This window comes from Mya arenaria, chromosome 1, assembly GCF_026914265.1.
Source record: "Mya arenaria isolate MELC-2E11 chromosome 1, ASM2691426v1".
Taxonomy (NCBI): Eukaryota; Metazoa; Mollusca; class Bivalvia; order Myida; family Myidae; genus Mya; species Mya arenaria.
In genome coordinates, this window is record NC_069122.1 from 21,052,150 (window position 1) to 21,074,578 (window position 22,429).

The 22,429-nt window shown below is 37.2% G+C and overlaps 2 protein-coding genes across 2 annotated transcripts in view; both read right to left on the bottom strand.

The window, feature by feature from the left end:
- The window catches only part of LOC128237813 (phospholipase B1, membrane-associated-like), a 36,755-nt gene extending 34,084 nt beyond the window's left edge, over nt 1-2,671 (bottom strand). Inside the window, exon 1 of the mRNA XM_052953399.1 lies at nt 2,572-2,671. Coding sequence (XP_052809359.1) covers nt 2,572-2,617 — 46 coding nt within the window. The 5' untranslated portion in view covers nt 2,618-2,671. The remainder of the gene's footprint in view (nt 1-2,571) is intronic.
- Nucleotides 2,672-4,623: 1,952 nt separating this feature from the next.
- LOC128234140 (PAN2-PAN3 deadenylation complex catalytic subunit PAN2-like) overlaps nt 4,624-22,429 on the bottom strand; it is a 41,792-nt gene continuing 23,986 nt past the window's right edge. Inside the window, exons 20-30 of the mRNA XM_052948182.1 lie at nt 20,378-20,520; nt 17,226-17,377; nt 15,628-15,687; nt 14,245-14,366; nt 12,226-12,316; nt 10,488-10,642; nt 9,253-9,338; nt 7,958-8,015; nt 6,977-7,156; nt 6,597-6,690; nt 4,624-5,802 (exon numbers count right to left, since the gene is read on the bottom strand). Of these exons, the coding sequence (XP_052804142.1) occupies nt 5,591-5,802; nt 6,597-6,690; nt 6,977-7,156; nt 7,958-8,015; nt 9,253-9,338; nt 10,488-10,642; nt 12,226-12,316; nt 14,245-14,366; nt 15,628-15,687; nt 17,226-17,377; nt 20,378-20,520 (1,353 nt within the window). The 3' untranslated portion in view covers nt 4,624-5,590. The remainder of the gene's footprint in view (nt 5,803-6,596; nt 6,691-6,976; nt 7,157-7,957; nt 8,016-9,252; nt 9,339-10,487; nt 10,643-12,225; nt 12,317-14,244; nt 14,367-15,627; nt 15,688-17,225; nt 17,378-20,377; nt 20,521-22,429) is intronic.

Below are 22,429 nucleotides of genomic sequence, written 5' to 3' on the forward strand. Positions count from 1 at the left end.
TCATTGGTATACTCGAGCCGTTAATATGGTCTAATCATTAATACTCTCGAGCCGTTAGTATGACCTAATCATTGGTATGCACGAGCCGTTTGTCTGGCCTAATCATTGTTATACTCGAGCCGTTAGTATGGCCTAATCATTGGTATGTATACTCGAGCCGTTCGTATGGCGTTATCATTGGAATACACAAGCCGTTAGTATGGCCTAATCATTGGTATACTCGAGCCGTTATCATGGCCTAATCATTGGTATACACGAGCCGTTAGTATGTCCTAATCGTTGGTATATTCGAGCGGTTAGTATGGCTTAATCATTGGTATAATCGAGCTGTTAGACTGGCCTATTCATGTATATACTAGAGCTGTTCGTATGGTCTTATAATTGGTATACACGAGCCTTTAGTATGGCCTAATCATTTGTATACTCGAGCCGTTTGCATGACCTAATTATTGATATACTCGAGCCGTTTGTATGGCCTAAAAATTGGTATACTCGAGCCGTTAGTATGGCTTAATCATTAGTATACTCGAGCCGTTAGACTGGCCTTTTCATGTTTATACTAGAGCTGTTCGTATGGCCTTGTAATTGATATACACGAGCCGTTCTTATGGCCTTGTCATTGGTATACACGAGCCGTTAGTGTGGCCTAAACATAAGTATGCTCGAGTCGTTAGTATGGCCTTATCATTAGAATACTCGAGCCGTTAGTATTGCCTAATCATTGGTATACTCGAGCCGTTCGTATGGCCTGACAATTGGTATGCTCGAGCCATTAGTATGGTTTTATCTTTGGTATACACGGGCCATTAGTATGGTCTTATCATTGGTATACACGAGTCGTCAGTATGGTCTTATTATTGGTATCCTCGAGCTGTTAGTATGGCTTAATCATTGGTATACTCGAGCCGTTTGTATGGCCTAATCATTGGTATACTAGAGCCGTTAGTATGGCCTTATCATTGGTATACTCGGGCCATTAGTATTGCCTAATTATTGGTATACTCAAGCCGTTCGTATGGCCAAACAACTACTATGCTCGAGCCGTTAGTATGGTCTTATCTTTGGTATACACGAGCCGTTAGTATGGTCTTATCATTGGTATACACGAGCCGTTAGTAAGGTCTAATTATTGGTATCCTCGAGCCGTTATATGGCTTAATCATTGGTATACTCTAGCCGTTAGTATGGCCTAATCATTGGTATACTCGAGCCGTTAGTATGGCCTTATCATTGGTTTACTTGAGCCGTTAGTATGACTTAATCATTGGTATACTCGAGCCGTTAGTATGGCCTTATCATTGGTATACTCGAGCCGTTAGTATGGCCTTATCATTGGTTTACTTGAGCCGTTAGTATGGCCTTATCATGGGTATACACGACCCGTTAGTATGGTCTAATCATGGGTATACACGAGCCGTTAGAATTGCCTAATCATTGGTATACTCGAGCCGTTAGTATGGCCTAATCATTGATACACTCGATCCGTTAGTATGGCCTTATCATTCGTTTTCTCGAGCCTTTAGTATGACTTAATCATTGGTTTCCTCGAGCCGTTAAAATGGCCTAATCATTGGTATACTCGAGCCGTTAGTATGGCCTTATCATGGGTATACACGAGCCGTTAGAATTGCCTAATCATTGGTATACTCGAGCCGTTAGTATGGCCTAATCATTGATACACTCGATCCGTTAGTATGGCCTTATCATTCGTTTCCTCGAGCCTTTAGTATGACTTAATCATTGGTTTCCTTGCGCCGTTAAAATGGCCTAATCATTGGTATACTCGAGCCGTTAGTATGGCCTAATCATTGGTATACTCGAGACGTTAGTATGGCCTAATCATTGGTATACTCGAGCCGTGTGTATGGCCTAATCATTGGTATAAATGAGCCGTTAGTATGGCCTAATCATTGGTATACTCGAGCCGTTCTTATGGCCTGATCATTGGTATACTCGAGCCGTTCTTATGGCCTGATCATTGGTATACTCGAGCCGTTCTTATGGCCTGATCATTGGTATACTTGATTCGTTGGTAAACTCGATCCGCTCGTATTCACAAATTATTGGTATACTAGTATTCTACAATCGGTTTGCCCGTACCATTGGTCTCATTTTCCGAAACACATTTAGTTTAACACGCTTAAGTATCTTATTTCTTGTTTACAAAGTATTTATTTTAACTTGACTTTATGCAACATAAAACATGTCGTGGTTATGTTAATATAAATTACTAAAACAGACTTAAAACTTCTTTCAAAAGGAGAACATTACACAAAAGCTTTATTATATTGTAAGTTGTTCTAAAAATTGAGACCATCTCGTCTTTTAGACATATTGTGTTTGATCATTCATTGCCTTCGTAATTGTTCAAAAGTGAAATCTCTCCTTAAATGCGAAACTTGGTACTGATAGACACAATCATCAACTTTAAACTTGTTTTAAAATCTAATCGAAGCTCGTGTGTCCAAGCTTTGTTTCAGACTAAAGACGCCAAGGTAAAACATCTAAAAGATTTTCCTTCTGAAAGTATTGTCAAAATTCGTGCAAGAAATATTTTGGAAAATAATTCACCTGCAAGCGCGCAAAACGCGACGATTGTCATCATAACCTTCCACATCGTGATGGTGTTAGTGCGCCCAAGAAACGAGGACTGAACTAATTAGGAATAAATTTATCTTATCAAAGTTAATGAATTCATTATCTCTCTAAGTTCAAAATGTACTTAAACTAATTAATGTCTGACCGGCTCCATATTTAAACACAAGTAAATGAGTGCGTCTATATTTAATCCATTCTAAAAAGAACTTTTTGTGCGGCTAGGTGCGCTCACACTATTTATGAATATTTATTAAATGTAAATGTTTTTAAGAACATTTGACTAAACAATTAACATCACACACGCACGCGCGCACACGCACGCACGCACGCACACACACGCACGCACACACGCACGCACACACACACACACACTTTACAAGCTTTATGATGACCAGCTTACATTGCACCCTTTTTCTGTTTTCTGTTATTTTCTGTTTTCTTTTTTGGGGGTGGGGGGTGGAGGGGTGCACCCAAACGTTGGCGTATTAAAACACACCATCCGTCCGTCCGTATTTTTGTTTCTAGGATCTTACTTTGTCATGCATGGATACTTTTAAAATAAACTGGAACAAATGTTTGGCACGTAAAAGCGCCGTGTCGCGTGCACGAACCACGTTCCTACCCGAAGGTCAAGGTCACACTTAAGAGGCGAATACTTATTGAATGCTGCATATATATGGAGAATAAGCGGACGTGTCCAGGCCATGACTTTGTCAGGAAATGGGTACACTAAAATAACCTGACACAGATGTTTTGACACATAAATGCGACGTATGGCGTCTAAAACCCACATCCTTATATCGAAAGTCAAGCTAGGCCACACATATTAGTGGTTTATAATTATGGAATGCTGCATATATTGCACATAGCGAATAAGTTATCGTGTCCGGGCCGTAACTTTGACATGCAGGGAGGGAGGGTGAAATAATTTGCCACCGATGTTCGGCACACAAAGCTGCTGTGTCGGGTGAGAAACGCAGGCCCTCATCCAAGTCCCTACCTCTTAGTTCATCATCCCCACCCCCTCTACCCACGCACACAAACACTTGAAGCCAATACTAATGGGATCCTGCATGTGTATATACTTATAGTTTGTTAGCTCTTTCTGAATGTAGGCATATTCCATTGCGCTGCCTTGCACGTCAGGGGGTGGGGGTGTAGGTGGAGGGGGTTGGGCGGCGGGGAGCTTTCATCACTTACGGTGACAGCTCTTGTTAACTAGTTGACCTTATGACTAGCTTATAACCCAAAAGGATCCATACTCGACGAATGGCTGGATTTTACGAAGACAATCATTATAGCGAGCTACATGTAGTTTCATGATAACCAGATGGTTATCTGATCTTTCGACCTCTTCTGTTATTTCGTTTTCGACCGACTTTAGTCTTCAAATTTGCCAATGGTTTTATAACGCCAGTCAGTATAATTGTAATTATTCAATAATAACAGTAATTAATGTATTTCCAAGGTCTCCGAATATCAGCGTCTAGCGTTCACAAAATACTTCTTAAATTTGATATAGTGACATACTTATTTATTCGACATGCCTAGTATTGTAACTTGACCTGAAGTTCACTTTCATTATGGTTCGATGGAAAATGACTTTTCCACATTATTCAAAGGGGTTTCATAGGATGATGCAGACATTTTTCTTTAAATTTAATACATTATTATGTTTAAAGCTGCACTCGCACAGATTTACCGTTTTTACAACTTTTTATGTTCTGTCTACGAAAGAGCAAAATTTTGCGTAAATATCTGCAAACCAATGATAAAATATTGCTGACAAAAGACAACTTTTTCATTTTTTTGTCTTGGAACAAGCCAACTTTCTTGGCACACTATTTCAATTTTGTTATCAGTAATAAATATTTTCCATTAATGCATTATTTAGTAAGTAGTTAATGGTTTATCACTCAGAATGTATGTTTGTTATACATGTGTTTGTATTGATTTTAAATACAGTGTCACTTTTTGCAGTCACAAAAGCAGTTGAGCAGACATAAGCTACATATTAAGGAAAGATTTTCAGATCTTTCATTTATTTACTTTCAATACAATGATCAGGTTTACATGTATTTACAGTCAATTGTAATCAAAAACACAATAAACGGTAAGCACATTTCTGTCCATTCAGTATTTCTGAACACAGTTTAACATGTTATGCATAACACTCAAATGTCAAATGTAGAAAATAATTTTACAAATCTACTCCGCGGTAGAGATTCAGAAATCTGTCACATATAACAATTGATCAATTATGATAATATGCTTATGATAAGATACTTGTCTTAATTTGAATATGAAATACAAATATATTGTTAGAACATCATAAGTGAAATTAACATGTACAATAATGCAATTGCACAAATTTAAAAGGTAATAGGCGAAACTGTTTCATTTTGCCAGTACAAATTAACTAAGCCTCTGTCCATTTTCCATCAAGGTCATCAACAATTCAAATCTATAATATCCTTTAACAACAATTTAACTGCATTGTCTTCACTTCTTTTTACACAATTAAAGCCTTCTCATTAATGCAATGTCACCTTTTCTTTCGATGTTTACAACAAATGATTGGTAAATTATCCTTATTATTTAACCAATTTACACAAATCATACAGGGTAAGAAAAAAATCAGCACTCCTCACCACATTGTAAACAATGTATTGACAGTGTTCACAATTTTACATAAACATACAACAAGTTCTGATAGCACTAACCCACAACATCCATAATTTACTGATAGAATAAAACTTCTCCAGTTTACTGGTTGCTGTCACTACATTTCCCCTCCATGTTCAAACAAAAGTAGCTCCATTTTTTTAATAAAGAAATGGTCTTGTACACCGCCGAGTACATCATCAACTACACAAGAACGACACTTCATAAACTAACAATATAACAAGAACGCTACAGCGCTATGTTCTCCGGTCTCACATCACCGAGTGCATCATCATTTTCCCATGAACAACACCATGAACTAACAATATTACAAGAAAGCTACAGCGCTATCTTCCCCGGTCTCTTCCTCTGCATCCGCAATTTTCCACATATTCTTACGTCCGTATTCGTACATCTCCTTGATGACCTTGCGAATCTTATCCACACCATCATGGGAGACTTCCTCATACTTCTGGTACAATTGCAGGGCCGTGCGTGCATCCTCCACAGAGTCATGGGTCACTGACTGGATGTTCAACTCTGAAAGAAATGGAATGTGTTACATGTTTAGTCTTCCCATTAAACCTGAAATGAAGCTCAAATGCATTGGAATAAAACCACGAAGATAAGGGCAACTGGTTTTGCAACATGTTCGAGATATTATGCCCACAAACATTAAACTACTAGCCAAGTTTGATAATGATTGGATCAGAACTCCAAATGACAGAGCTGTCAAAGCATTGTTTCTATTTGTATTACTATCACCAATATAACTGAATTTAATATTGAAAAACAACAAAATACAATGTGTTTGTTATTCCTGACATTTATTTAAGTGCATGTGTATATTTGATGTTTTTATCTTTGCTTTAATTTATTATTTGTTTTATTGATTTGACATATGAAATAAGTGGTGAAATAATCATAATCTTAAATATAAAGTTTGTTTTCTTAGCACGTTAATCAACTGTAATCCTATTGTGACCCCCGCGATCATTCACACCTTGATAATGCCCGATAGCTACAATACAAATTTGAAAACAGAGACCGGATGAGACCGGGACCAGGAAATAGTATCGCTCCTGTCAAAGTCAATTTAGGTCAAATTTTGATACTTATAGAGCTCATCTGGTTTGATTACAGTGAAGTTGCTGGTTACCAAATTTATCAAAGATATATTGTCAATAAAAACAAAGTAGCAAAGTTTGGTAAAGATTGGGTTAGCACTCTTAAAGTGAGAATATTTAATGGAGGCTGTCCTCCACCAGTGATGCCATAATTATTATGTCCAGTATTTCAAAATAACAACTGAACAATTATTTCACTCCACTTACTAAGGAAATACGAAGCAAGGAACTTGAGTGAGATCATTCTCTGTCTTGGCAGATGGAACAGCTCGACTGTGTCAATTATCTGGTTCTTTGGGACCTAAAACATATTAAATAAAAAATCACAAATCTAAATATAAAATGTCTGAAACATACAATGGCCAACAGCAAAAACAAACACTGAAAGTTTGTATAGAACATAAATCTATTCATCTGTCTTAAAATATATTTCTTAAGCCTTTTTAATTCCTGGCCAACATGTATAGTCCAAATGTAGTTTTTAGAGCTGTCCTGTAAATTGTTTAAATCAGAGACCATTTTTTCTCACACAATTATTTTGATTTTGATTGACATGTATACAATAGCGTTCACCTGATGACACTTACATGAATATTGATGACCCTGAAGTCTTTCTTGAGTCCATGTCCCACAAACGTTACCCCTGTGTCTACCAGATAGCGAATCTTCTCGTATGTGGCCTTAAGAGTGGTGAGATGGCGGTCAGACACTGCCGGGTTCAAATCTCCGGGCTTAATACCGGAGTATTGGGTCAGGTAGTCCACAACCTTAAATAGAATACCCATGTATAATGTTGTCGTTTAAGGTTGTTGTTTTTTTTTGGGGGGGGGGGGGGGGGGGGGGAGAGGAATGATTTGCTGTAAATGTGTGTGTGATAAGATGACCAGCCACTGTGAGGTTCAAATCTCCAGGCTTAATACCGGAGTACTGGGTCTAGTAGTCTACAACCTTAAATGTTAACCGTGGCCTTAAGAGTGGTGAGATGGCTGTCAGACACTGCCATGTTCAAATCTACGGGCTTAATACAAACGCATTAAATCAAACTTCTTTACAGTGAGGCTAGCAAACAAAACAGAAATAACTCTAATACTTGTCTTAGTTAATGCTAATTTCTTTTAGCTCGATTGTGACAAAAACTGATAGCTTATAAAATCATGCTCAAGTCTGTTTCCTGAGTAAAAACAAGAATTGGTGCCCATTTTTAGAATCTATGAAAAAGTACCCCTGCTGGGTAACAACCTGTTGGGTGAGAAGCAGTCACCTCCCCTTCTAAATAAGAGAGCTTTTTACCAAAATGCGCTTAAATTGCGGAAAAAAATGTGCTTTTAATGCAGAATAAATGCGCTTAAAAGTCCAAAATAAATATGTTTTTTTAGTTCAGAATTAATGCACTTCAGTCACAAAAAGTGCACTTTTTACTAGTTATTATTCACTCTGTAAGAAAAAAATATGGTGTCAATACCGCTCAGTTTTATGCAGATTACATGTGTTAACACTTGAGAAGGGTTACCACTAGACCACACTCATCCTCGATTGGAAACCACTATATGTTAATACTTTGAAGTTACCTGTTCATGTGTACAGATGTAATCATCAATAAAGGGTTCACCAACATTTTCACCTTGTCTGCAAAGAAAAAACACAACAGATTAGTTGACGTAAAGCTCTAGTTAAAGCTCTACAGAGCATATATATGTAGCTTATCAATCATATTGACTCCAAATAAAATGTATCCTACATGTATATTTTGTATGTGTTTAAATATTAAACCTGTGCATATCATTGGAAATGAATAGGCTGACCGACCCACATAGAATCCATATTCCTCGTGATTTTGTACATGTTAATACAATTCACTTTTGCACAAGCTTTTTCATACATGTATCAAAATATATAACAAATACAGAAATGATTGGCTATGTCTTTGATACCAATTATGTGCTGTCAACTTCTACTATGTAATTTTGTATACATACCTGGACAACTTTACATAAAAAAGATCCAAATTTACATGAACAAGTAGATTTCACAACCTCTTTATTGTTTTGCATGTATATCATCTTTACACAAATCAGTGTAAAATTGGACCTATCAATAATCTCACCCTCTAAAGCATGTAAATTCAAGTCCGGACAAACACTTGAGACTAGGTCACAGCGTTAATCGTGTTCTGTCACTTCTGAGCTGTCGATTAAACATTTACAGTCTAAGACATGTAAGTCAGGCCACAGACATATGACTGGGTCACAGAGATGAACTTGTCCAATCAATTCGCAGCGGCCGATTAAACATGTACCCTCTAATACCCTCAAATAATGGAAGTCGGGTCACAGACATATGCCTGGGTCACAGAGTTAACCTCGTGCCATCGCTTCTCAGCTTCCGAATAAACACTTACCCTCTAATACATGTAAGCCGGGCCACAGACATATGACTGGGTCGCAGTGTTGACATCGTGCCATCGCTTCTCAGCTTTCGAATAAACACTTACCCTCTAATACATGTAAGCTGGGCCACAGATATATGACTGGGTCGCAGTGTTGACCTCGTGCCATCGCTTCTCAGCTTTCGAATAAACACTTACCCTCTAATACATGTAAGCCGGGCCACAGACATATGACTGGGTCGCAGTGTTGACCTCGTGCCTTCGCTTCTCAGCTTTCGAGTAAACACTTACCCTCTAATACATGTAAGCCGGGCCACAGACATATGACTGGGTCGCAGCGTTGACCTCGTGCCATCGCTTCTCAGCTTTCGAATAACTACTTACTCTCTAATACATGTAAGCCGGGCCACAGACATATGACTGGGTCGCAGCGTTGACCTCGTTCCATCGCTTCTCAGCTTTCGAATAAACACTTACCCTCTAATACATGTAAGCCGGGCCACAGACATATGACTGGGTCGCAGCGTTGACCTCGTGCCATCACTTCGCAACTCAGACTCCTCCTGAAATCACAATGAGGAGTTACATAGTAACTGTTATATTAAGATATTTTATAGCTTCCCTTTCTGCATACTAGGTCATGTTTTTATTGTGAACACTGCATACACTTGTAAATACACGAAATCTATTAAACATACAAGTACACATTTCTCAATCAAATTTCGCAGTTAGTATGAATATATTTGACTACGTTATGACAGGAAATGAAGTTTGTTGTACCAGTGTGCTTTGATGATAAATGTCTTTGCAAATGAACTTAGCAAAGCGTGCCTGTCAATCAGTTAATATAAAAATGGTCACAATGTCATGTTTTAAAGACGAACAATCAGTCAATTTTTACAGCCTCAAAAGTGGTTCCCAACTGTAAGTTTTTGGCAGTGGTGTGTATGCTTATTTATACTTGCACTCGGGCCTTGCCCATTTGGCATGTGTTCCAATAAAATTGTTAGTCATTTTAGGTTTTTGAAGCATAGAGCAGACAGAATGTAACCCTGGTAAGAGCATCCCTGGTTCTTTGATGTGCACACGTGTATAGCACTGTCACACATGACCCCATTTAACATCCCTCCCAGAAGATGATAAGTACTTTTTCAGAGGTGCGACAGGGAATCCAACCTGCGACCCCTGCATTGACAGTCAAATAAGTTACCACTAGGCCAAGATTTTGGCACTAAAAGTAGATGTGGCTGTAAGCATGCTACACTAAAGCTACAATTTAATTGGTCAGTTGAAATGAAACCAATGCAAACTGTAAAGTCATGTTTTGATACTTTGCAGTGGTAAGAGCCCTCCTTTATTAGATCCCTGTAATTCATGGTGATACGTCAAAGTATATGTTATATCGTTTATGACTGCAGTTGGTTTCTTTTGAAGTGCTAAGTTGAGTAACAGGTGTGTAGATGACGGATGCACTTGATTTGAAATTCACTTGTCTGATTTGGATTGACTTTAATCGCAGGCAATCAATGCATCAAATACTTGAAATGCTAAGTTCATCTGCAAACAATTGTATCATAAATGCTTAACCAAACACAAAAAGGACTTTGATTATTATTTCAGGACCAAGCCATCTATAATACTCAACGTGCATATGCACACAATGTGTTGAAAATTAAAGAAAATACAAAATGAGCCCAAAATGATTTCTCGACCTGATTGAGGGATACAAATTCAGCATCAAGTCCAATAATGTCGCCCCGTTTCGGCTGCTCCTCCATGGTGAGGGGTGTAAAAGTGAGCTTCCTCTTACGCGGGTTGATCAGAGTCGATTCATCGAACAGAATATTGCTGGTGATTGGGTTATTCACTGAAAGGGAATACATCATTTAAATGGTAAACAAACAGCTGTTTCATTTCCAGGACAACACCACGAATTTTACAAGATAGCAGCATTTTTATAATTTAAGGTATGTCATCTTATTGGTCATTTAAGATGGTAGCAAGGTTTCATTTTTAGATCTACATTTCAGTTCAACTTAAGCTGTTTATTTCTGTAATAAGAAATGTTTGCAATTATATAAATTTTAACATGAAGGAACAAGTTCCATTGAAAATGTTTGAAAACTGATACAAATAAAGTTGAAGGCAATTTACATTATTGGTACATTGATGGTAAAAAAATGGTGTACTGTCGAAACTTGCTATGTCGACATTTGATTTTCTGGTTGTGTCAACTTTTCCCCGATCCCTAATTTATTTCTTCTTATTTTATATAAAATAACTTTTCTTATCTTGATTTTTATGCATTGTCAAACTCCTATTTCAGTCCCTCTGGTCAAATTTCATGATGGTTTGCGGCATGTCGCTAAATTACTGTGGGTGTCAATATAACAACATATCATAATTGGAAGATAATTGGTAAGTGTGAATAAATTAAGTAGATTGTTTATGCTTTTGATTAAAGGGACATTTATTGCTCAAGTTCGTGTGTTTTTCGTTCTTGAATAAAACATGGAGATTATATTGATTTGACAACAATCCCAAATGGGCACAGAAAGAATATCTTCAAAATGTCAGGAGTAAGTTCCACAGCTCTGGTCGACCAATTCAGAGAAGGACCCGCTATAAAACACAAATAATTCATTTCTTTTATATAAAACAATACGGTTCAATTGTGAATGTTAACATCAGACATAATCGGACTAAATTGAGTTGGGTTCTTTTTTTTTGTATTTCGGATGTGTCAAATGTTCATTATCTTGAAACTTTTTTCCTAGGTGCCCACAACTTCCACGTAACGAGTTTTGACTGTATTTTTTTAAAAGCCATATGTAGAATCCAGGTACCAGTCACAGCACGCATATGTCCTCTTGACAATGTTCAAAACTATCTCCTCATTTACCGAAAAAATGTAATTTCTACAGCATGATAGCGACCTAGTTTGGTTATGTTGATTTGGCGCTAAATTTAGTGTAGTAAGTGTCAAATCTTTAGGGTGTTTTCCAAAAATTTGAATTGAAGATGTTTTCTTAAGCAATAACCTTTTTCGCAATTAAATGTTGAGCTATAGTTTTTATCCGCATCAAATGCACACATTATGTGTGTTGTTATGGATTCCAGAAATCAACAATGTTATATAGCATTTCAAAAAATACACCACTATTCTTCAATAAAAATTGCATTCAACTTTATTTGCACCAATTTACAAAAGTTTTAACCAAATTTGTTCCTGTAATGTTCAAATTCCATGAACTTCCAAAACAACACCTGTATCTACATTTTGTGCAACACTTATATAAACCTTCAAACAAGACCATGGAGAACTTTTCTAAATGCATTTTTTCTTTTAATAGATATACAATGACAACATTCTTCAATCTCAAATTTGCTCCCCATAAATAAATTTTGCATATGCATCAAAGGGAACGTTGTTTATATGGAAATACATACTTGTGAGATCATAGTGTTTCGTGATGTTACGACGCCTGAAGTAGATGGTACAGGGAACGCGCCAATCAAGGTTGAATCGTACAGCTTCCTCCTGGGCAACACAAGATACACAAATGTCAATCATTAACAACTTTGTAAACGACTTTGTAATGATCAGATATACTGAACATTGGCTCATACATTTAAACTGAAAATTGGTTCTATCATGATCATTTATACTGAACATTGGCTCTATCATGATCATATATACGGAAAGATTGGCTTTATCATGATCATTTATACTGAACATTGGCTCTATCATGATCATATATACAGAAAGATTGGCTTGATCATGATCATTTATACTGATCATTATCATGATTATATGTACTCAACATTGGCTTTATCATGATTATATGTACTTATATTGGCTCTATCATGATCATATATACCAAAAAACTGGCTCTATCATGATTATATGTACTCAACATTGGCTCTATCATGATTATATGTACTCAACATTGGCTCTATCATGATTATATGTACTCAACATTGGCTCTATCATGATTATATGTACTCAACATTGGCTCTATCATGATTATATGTACTCAACATTGGCTCTATCATGATTATATGTACTCAACATTGGCTCTATCATGATTATATGTACTCAACATTGGCTCTATCATGATTATATGTACTCAACATTGGCTCTATCATGATTATATGTACTCAACATTGGCTTTATCATGATTATATGTACTCAACATTGGCTTTATCATGATTATATGTACTCAACATTGGCTCTATCATGATTATATGTACTCAACATTGGCTTTATCATGATTATATGTACTGAACATTGGCTCTATCATGATTATATGTACTCAACATTGGCTCTATCATGATTATATGTACTCAACATTGGCTCTATCATGATTATATGTACTCAACATTGGCTTTATCATGATTATATGTACTCAACATTGGCTTTATCATGATTATATGTACTCAACATTGGCTTTATCATGATTATATGTACTCAACATTGGCTTTATCATGATTATATGTACTCAACATTGGCTCTATCATGATTATATGTACTCAACATTGGCTTTATCATGATTATATGTACTCAACATTGGCTCTATCATGATCATATATACTGAACATTGGCTCTATCATGATCATTTATACTGAACATTCACTCTATTATGATCAAGTATACTGAACATTGGCAAATGTTCTGTTTCTTTTATGCTTATTTTTGCAGTTTTATTGGTATTTTAATACATTTACCCCCAATTTTGAAAAGAGTGTTATTAACGCAACTACCCGAGGGACGCCCCTCACACATTATTATAGTTGATGACATATCTGTTGTGAAATTTTGAAGCGTGGGTGGAGTAAAAAAAACAACATCAGTAAATCTGTTAATTGTAATGTGAATTTTCCGGGAAGTTCATACTATTATAAATTTTGTATTATTACAATGACAAACTGTTCAAAATATATTTGAACGATGATATAACATTAAATTTATGTTCAAGCAGTTGTTTTCATCTGTTATTTGTTTGGTATGAAAGCAACTGTTAGAACATTCAGCTTCAAAGTTCAAGAAAATGTTTGAAAAATGGGATTACAGTTTTTCTAAATATTTATAAACTAATGTTAACTTTTTTTTAAATTTCAAATTATTTATTTTGTCAACATTTTCTGGTTCAAAGTAAAGTGTTCTATTTTGATCAAGGGGAAGTCACTACCATGGATTTTAAAAGTAGTTCTAAAGTTGATATTTTCACTCCTTATTTTGCAGTGAAAATATTAAACTGATATTTTCACTGTTGTTATCTCACTGATAAAACTCCATATTTCAAATTTTCATATTTCGAAGAGCATGAGAGAAATAATAAAACTTATTATGGTAATCATCCTTATTTAAGATAACATTCTAAACCAATGTGATAATGTCACCAAAAATTAATTCAGATCTATCGCAAATAATTATTTACAACCACACTTATATTAACCTTTACCAACCTTTTCTACATCTGATATGGAGAAATCATTGAACAGGTACCACTGTGTTGTAGTCACACCTTCTTTTCTTTGATGATATGTCTCTCCCACCTTAATATGGCTAACAAGGTGACCACCACCTCCTGTAGAGAAGAAAAGTTAGGATAATCCTCCAGACACTTCATGTGTACGAGGTAGTAGTTTAACTAATGAAAGAGATACGATGGTTTGAGTTTACATCATTCTTACCCTTACATTTATTTGACCTAACCTTTAACAAGAAACTGAAAGCCAATACCAAACCTTATTAATCAAGGGGCATAACTCAACAGTCTTCTGTTTTCCTCATTAATAAAGGGGCATAACTCAACATGCTCTTCTGTTTTCCTCACTAATCAAGGAACATAACTCAATACGCTCTTCTGTTTTCCTCATTAATCAAGGGGCATAACACTCTTCTGTTTTACTCATTAATCAAGGGGAATAACTCAACACTCTTCTGTTTTCCTCATTAATCAAGGGGGATAACTCAATAGTTTTCTGTTTTCCTTATCATTCAACGGGCATTACTCATTAATCAAGGGACACAAATCACTATGCTTTTCTGTTTTCTTCATTATTCAGAGGCATTACTCAACACGCTCTTCTATTTTCTTTATTAATCAAGGGCATTTCTAAAACGCTCTTCTGATTTCCTGATTAATCAAAAGACATAACTCAACACGCTCTTCTGTTTTCTTCATCAAATCAGGGGTCTTAATTCAACATGCTCTTTGCTTTCTTCTTTAATCAGGTGTCATTACTCAACACGCTCTTTGTTTTCTTCATTTATAAGGGGGCATAACTCAACATGCTCTCCTGATTTCCTCATTAGTCATACCTCACCACCCTCTTCTGTTTTTCTCATCTATAAAGGGATATAACCCAACAGGCTCTTCTGTTTAAAACAAGGGGCAAAACTCAGCAAGCTCTTCTGTTTTCCTCAATACAGGGGTATAACTCAGCACACTCTTTTGTTTAATTCATTATTTAAAGGAAATTCAACAAACTCCTCTTTTTTCCTCATTAATCGAGGGTTGTAACTCAACATGCTCTTCTGATTTCCTTATTAAGGAGGGACATAACTCCTTAATCAAGGGACATAACCCAAGGGACATAACTCAACAATCTCTTCTTTTTCCTTCATTAATCAAGGGGCTCTACAAGTACTCAAATACTAAACAAGTATTTTAGCCTGTGTCACATACTACACCTGCACTTACTGTCATTGTAAATGAGAAGTATGATTCATATTTAATTCTTTAATAGACAGTTTCCAACACATAAACAGCTGTTTTCCAAGGTGAGGACAGTACTCTGATCTTTATCTTTGATTTTTTTTTATCTATATATATATGCACATACCCTTGTTGTCTTTGATGTGAGATACTGTTCCATGCAGCTCAAAGTACTTTGTGTTAGGCTCTGGAAGAAAAAAAAGCATTCAAAGCCATGTAAGGCATAATCCAAAGACAAAATGACATAATTCCAAAATGCACAGATTTTATTCTTTACACAACCATTAAACAAACAAAAAGTGTATGACTGCAAAATTACACATGAACTGTGATGAAATTTTTATTTTTTTTAATCATGTGGACATACTTAATCAAATATTGTGTCGTGTCAATTAGTTAATTGAACACATAAGGCATTGAATTACAGTCGAACCCCATTGGCTCGAACTCCCAGGGACCATTAAAAATTACAGATGCAAACGAATGGCAAAATTGATATTCGAATATTCGATCAAAAGAATTACCGAATATTCGAATACATATTTTTGAAGATGTACTACTATTATTATTTGCTAGAAGTAATAGCCGGAGTATTTTTACCCCACTTTGTCGAAGCCAGCACGCGCGGCGGACCATGATTTCCCCAAATGAGCCTTTAAAATTCTCCACGTTCATGAAGAAAAAGGCAAAACATTATAAACAGAAGAAAAACAAAATCGAATAATATCAATTCCGCTGCCTTTATATTTGTAAACAATGTCAAATTATATGGAATCCTAGTCAAATAGTGTTTTGCGCCAATAGAGGGTCTTTCTTAGGACTCTGAGATTGACCTCTAAAATGACCAAGTATAACTTATGATGGAAAACCCAAACCAACTCGGGAACTTGTACAATAATAAAACGAAAACGTAAGTGGATTTGACTCATCTATTGCACAACAATAGAGGAAATATATCCTAAAACGCTACAATATACATTTACATTTCAAAGCATGATTATTGTATCGAAACATGAAATACAGCTTAAAGCACATATACATTATAATTATGTAAAAACATTACTGTAGCACATAACATTTTAATCATCACGGCGATTTGAGCTATGTTGCACAGATTAATATGCAGCCAAGACAACACATTGGTGTTTAAGCCGATTCCTAACTAGGTATTGTAAAATTATGGGACGTTTGATAGTACCCAACGATATGTCCCTAATTGACATATGATGCGTGTTTAGTGTATTGTCATCACATTCTCACCTAGGGCATTAGGGGCCAATCGTTGTAAAAACAAGACAAACACGCTTTATAAACAACAACAGTGTTGTAGGCAAACGTTTGTTTATTCTCTTTATTGATTTTTTTTTCCGAATATTCGAATACCGATTTTGACATTCGAATACCAAACGTTTGATCGAATATTCGAATATTCGTTTGCATCCCTATTAAAAATACATTGAGCCTCGGAAAATTCAAGCCAAGAAGGAATGCTTACCTTAAGTATAAACTAACCAGTCCTTTACATCCAGTTCTAGCCAACAAGGAATTTGAGCCAAGCATGTTTGGGGCAACTGGGTTCGACTGTATGTTCATACTTTGTTTTTATATGCATACACCAAATGAGATTTTGTGAAATACTTTTAAAGTGAATTTAACTTATCAATTGCAATAATCACAACAAGATTATTCAACATTGGACAACATTAAAATAGACTAGTCACTAACCAATTTCATCTGGGATCGGATCTTCATCTGAGAATTCTTCCAGCTTCAATTTCCCATTCTCCAATAATGTGACCTTGAATCCAAATGGGATCCAGATTGGATCATTCTCATCATCCATATGGATCCGCATCAGGTCATCTTGTAACCAGTCCCTGAGAAGAGATGAATACCAGATACATTTTAAAATCCACCAAAATCCACGTCAGTTATACATAGTGGTAAGCTTATTTATACTTGCACTCAGGCCTTGCCCATTTGGCGAGTGCTCCGATAAGATTGTTAGTCATTTTAAGTTTCACAGACAGAATGTAACCCTGTTTTTTTAACCTGCACTAGTTTATAGCACTGTCATATAGGGACCCCCATTTAACGACCACCCTCGAGGACGAAAAGGTATATTTTTAGTGGTGAGGCAGGGAAATGAACCTGCAACATCTGGATTGACAGTCAAGTGTGTTACTAGGAGATCATAGATCCGCCACCAGTCATAAACTTTTCTCAATGTTGCTTTTGTATGGTCAATTTCTATATGACTTGCCTGTTCTTCAATGTTAAATCAGTTTTTTTTAATAATTAAGCTATTATTTCTTTAATGCTTTTCAATGAAATATATAGTTTTGTCAATGTTATAACAATAACAGTGAAAATACAAGTTTTGTATTTTACAGCAAATTTAAGAAAGAAAATTAATTACTTTTAAACTCACTAGTAGTTACTTCCCTTTGATCAAAACTGAGTACAGTAAATTATGTCAAGAATAATAATTTTATTACAAAATATTGCATATATTAATCTTTTTTTTTGTAAATAAAACAGATGGATAATTTTGACAACTTTTTCTATCTTTTGTTTTTGATTGAGCCAATATCTGAGAACCAGTGATATATGCTGGAAAAGAATCAGATCACAGTTTTTCATATTAACGTTAGAAATTTACATTTTGTGCCAAATGTTTCTTAAAACGTTAGTAACACTTTTAGCCACTAAACAATTTTCAACGAATGTATTAAAAAACAGTGATCTGATATTTGTGTACCTGTCACTGGTCTCCAGATAATCATATTTACAAAGATTGGTTCATTCCAAGACCAAAAAGATATAAAAACTTGTCATAACGGTCAATCTGTGAGAGTGCAGCCTTTAATATCTTTTCAGACTGTCTGATTTCAAACAAGACAATTCATACAACAGTCAACAAAATATGATCACAAACTGAAATCAGCAAAAAAACTCTATCTTATATATATATAATAATCAAACATCAAAAATCCTAACCCAATAAATTGGCAGTTGCATTGGAGTGGCTAACATAAATATTATCATAGTGAACAAGCATGCAAAGGTTTCAGCTGTTGCAATTATTTGGGTTTTAGCTAGAGCATTATGGGAGGGTGCTGCTCCCTGTCCATCTTTTGAAGCACCCTTCTGCAGACCAGGATGTACACCCTCCTGCCTCCTAAGAATTGGATGCTTAAGATAATGCACCAGTCAATGATAACCCCCCCCCCCCCCCCCCCCCAGGTCCTGGGAAATACCAAGGATAGCTGGGAAATGGGCCGCATTTTTACCTTCCAGGTGGCCCCACAGTACCTAGTGAATGTGGTGATTTTGTTGACTGGTGCATATTCAAATATTTCCTTGTTCTGATTAAAACTTGAAATATGAACATGGATTCAAAAAAAAATCTACATGTATTGCAGTTGAAACCCAATATTGTTTCAAATTTCTAACATTTTCTAACAATACAAAGTGTCGTTTTGATCCTCATCACCCTGTCCCTTTTCTGTAGCACCCTGTCCCTTTTCTGTAGCACCCTGTCCCTTTTCTGTAGCACCCTGTCCCTTTTCTGTAGCACCCTGTCCCTTTTCTGTCCCTTTTCTGTAGCACCCTGTCCCTTTTCTGTAGCACCCTGTCCATTTTCTGTAGCACCCTGTCCCTTTTCTGTAGCACCCTGTCCCTTTTCTGTCCCTTTTCTGTAGCACCCTGTCCCTTTTCTGTAGCACCCTGTCCATTTTCTGTAGCACCCTGTCCCTTTTCTGTAGCACCCTGTCCCTTTTCTGTAGCACCCTGTCCATTTTCTGTAGCACCCTGTCCATTTTCTATAGCACCCTGTCCCTTTTCTGTAGCACCCTGTCCCTTTTCTGTAGCACCCTGTCCCTTTTCTGTAGCACCCTGTCCATTTTCTGTAGCACCCTGTCCATTTTCTGTAGCACCCTGTCCATTTTCTGTAGCACCCTGTCCCTTTTCTGTAGCACCCTGTCCCTTTTCTGTAGCACCCTGTCCCTTTTCTGTAGCACCCTGTCCCTTTTCTGTCCCTTTTCTGTAGCACCCTGTCCCTTTTCTGTAGCACCCTGTCCATTTTCTGTAGCACCCTGTCCCTTTTCTGTAGCACCCTGTCCCTTTTCTGTAGCACCCTGTCCCTTTTCTGTAGCACCCTGTCCATTTTCTGTAGCACCCTGTCCATTTTCTGTAGCACCCTGTCCATTTTCTGTAGCACCCTGTCCCTTTTCTGTAGCACCCTGTCCCTTTTCTGTAGCACCCTGTCCATTTTCTGTAGCACCCTGTCCCTTTTCTGTAGCACCCTGTCCCTTTTCTGTAGCACCCTGTCCATTTTCTGTAGCACCCTGTCCATTTTCTGTAGCACCCTGTCCATTTTCTGTAGCACCCTGTCCCTTTTCTGTAGCACCCTGTCCCTTTTCTGTAGCACCCTGTCCCTTTTCTGTCCCTTTTCTGTAGCACCCTGTCCCTTTTCTGTAGCACCCTGTCCATTTTCTGTAGCACCCTGTCCCTTTTCTGTAGCACCCTGTCCCTTTTCTGTAGCACCCTGTCCCTTTTCTGTAGCACCCTGTCCATTTTCTGTAGCACCCTGTCCATTTTCTGTAGCACCCTGTCCCTTTTCTGTAGCACCCTGTCCATTTTCTGTAGCACCCTGTCCCTTTTCTGTAGCACCCTGTCCCTTTTCTGTAGCACCCTGTCCCTTTTCTGTAGCACCCTGTCCCTTTTCTGTAGCACCCTGTCCCTTTTCTGTAGCACCCTGTCCATTTTAAAATATGGTCCAAACCTTACAATTATACTCCATCACCACCACCTATAATAAGATCCTGGAATTTTCTAAGAAATAAAACAAAACATCTAAGAAAGCCATGACTTACTTGGAGTCCTGTTCATGCCTGAATCTACACCCCTTCTTGGCACACTTCCGACCATATCGACACATAACGTTGGTGGTGGGAAGATTTATCGGGGAAGATGAAGTAGAGGATATATTGTCACCCTCATCCTTGTTTTTCAACAGCTGAAAAAATGGAAATATGTAGATCAAGCTATGTGGCTGACATGTTTTTCTGTTTGTTTATAAATATCATGCAAAAGTAATTTAGACCACATGATAAAACATTTATCATTGGATTGGAGATTTAATTCTCTACAAACTTTACATTGATTACTAATTGATTAAACCAAAAGAAATACTAGAAAAGTAGGTTTGTGATACATTAGGGTCAATATTTCAATAATAACCAATAATCTCCTATGAAGTAGGAGTATTGATATGCACTGATAAGCCATACACTGGCTAGCTTTATATGGCTTGGTTTTACATTAAGTAAAGGGTTAATTTACTTTTCAAAAGATGGAAAGTTGTAAACCCTTTGTTTTTGGTGTGGAAATTTCATTTTAATATAGCGTCAACATATTAATACATTCTATTCAAATGGTTTTCAAAGGGACTAGACACCAGATGATACAATTGCAAGAACAAAAGAAAATAGTCCAAAACTTACATAAAAACATAAAATTGACATTTTTGTGAACATTATGCATTGAATCTTACTTTCTGACATATCACATCGCTTACAACACATGTTTCTTCCTCAGATTTTGTGCATTTTACCAAATCAAAATTTACTGGGGTTATCTAACACGCAAATTGCGGTTAGTTTAAAAATAGCATCGGTATATTTATCTGTACTCATCACATGATTTTAACATGCAAATATCCACACTTCATGGCTTCCCTGAAAGAACAGACATTGCAAGGAGGCGGAGAACTGGTCGAAACAACATAGATGCAGAGGCTGACGAACAACATAGATGCAGAGGCTGACGGACAACATAGATGCAGAGGCTGACGGACAACATAGATGCAGAGGCTGACGGACAACATAGATGCAGAGGCTGACGGACAACATAGATGCAGAGGCTGACGAACAACATAGATGCAGAGGCTGACGAACAACATAGATGCAGAGGCTGACGGACAACATAGATGCAGAGGCTGACGAACAACATAGATGCAGAGGCTGACGGAAAACATAGATGCAGAGGCTGACGGACAACATAGATGCAGAGGCTGACGAACAACATAGATGCAGAGGCTGACGGAAAACATAGATGCAGAGGCTGACGAACAACATAGATGCAGAGGCTGATGAACAACATAGATGCAGAGGCTGACGAACAACATAGATGCAGAGGCTGACGGAAAACATTATTGCAGAGGCTGACGGACAACATAGATGCAGAGGCTGACGGACAACATAGATGCAGAGGCTGACGGAAAACATAGATGCAGAGGCTGACGGACAACATAGATCCAGAGGCTGACTGACAACATAGATGCAGAGGCTGACGGACAACACAGATGCAGAGGCTGACGGAAAAAATAGATGCAGAGGCTGACGGACAACATAGATGCAGAGGCTGACGGAAAACATAGATGCAGAGGCTGACGGACAACATAGATGCAGAGGCTGACGGAAAACATAGATGCAGAGGCTGACTGACAACATAGATGCAGAGGCTGACGGACAACATAGATGCAGAGGCTGATGGACACCATAGATGCAGAGGCTGACTGACAACATAGATGCAGAGGCTGACGGACAACATAGATGCAGAGGCTGACGGACAACATTGGTGATGAAATTGATCAATGGAAACTTTTGAAAGATGCTCAAAATGACAGTGAAATGCTTAAACACATGTTGACAGTCAAGTGGGTGAAACGATCCTACGACTTGCAAGGTGTTTGGAAAAAACATTCAGCGCTTTTAAAACAGGGAAACTCAGCTGAGGCAGCGACATGATTGTTTATACAAGCTCACTTTGACAATTCTAGGCTTTTTTTTAATGTAGTGCCTTTAATAAATTTCAACTGTTGCTTTTGTTGTTTTGTATTGAAATGAGCATGTTTAATGTGCTTT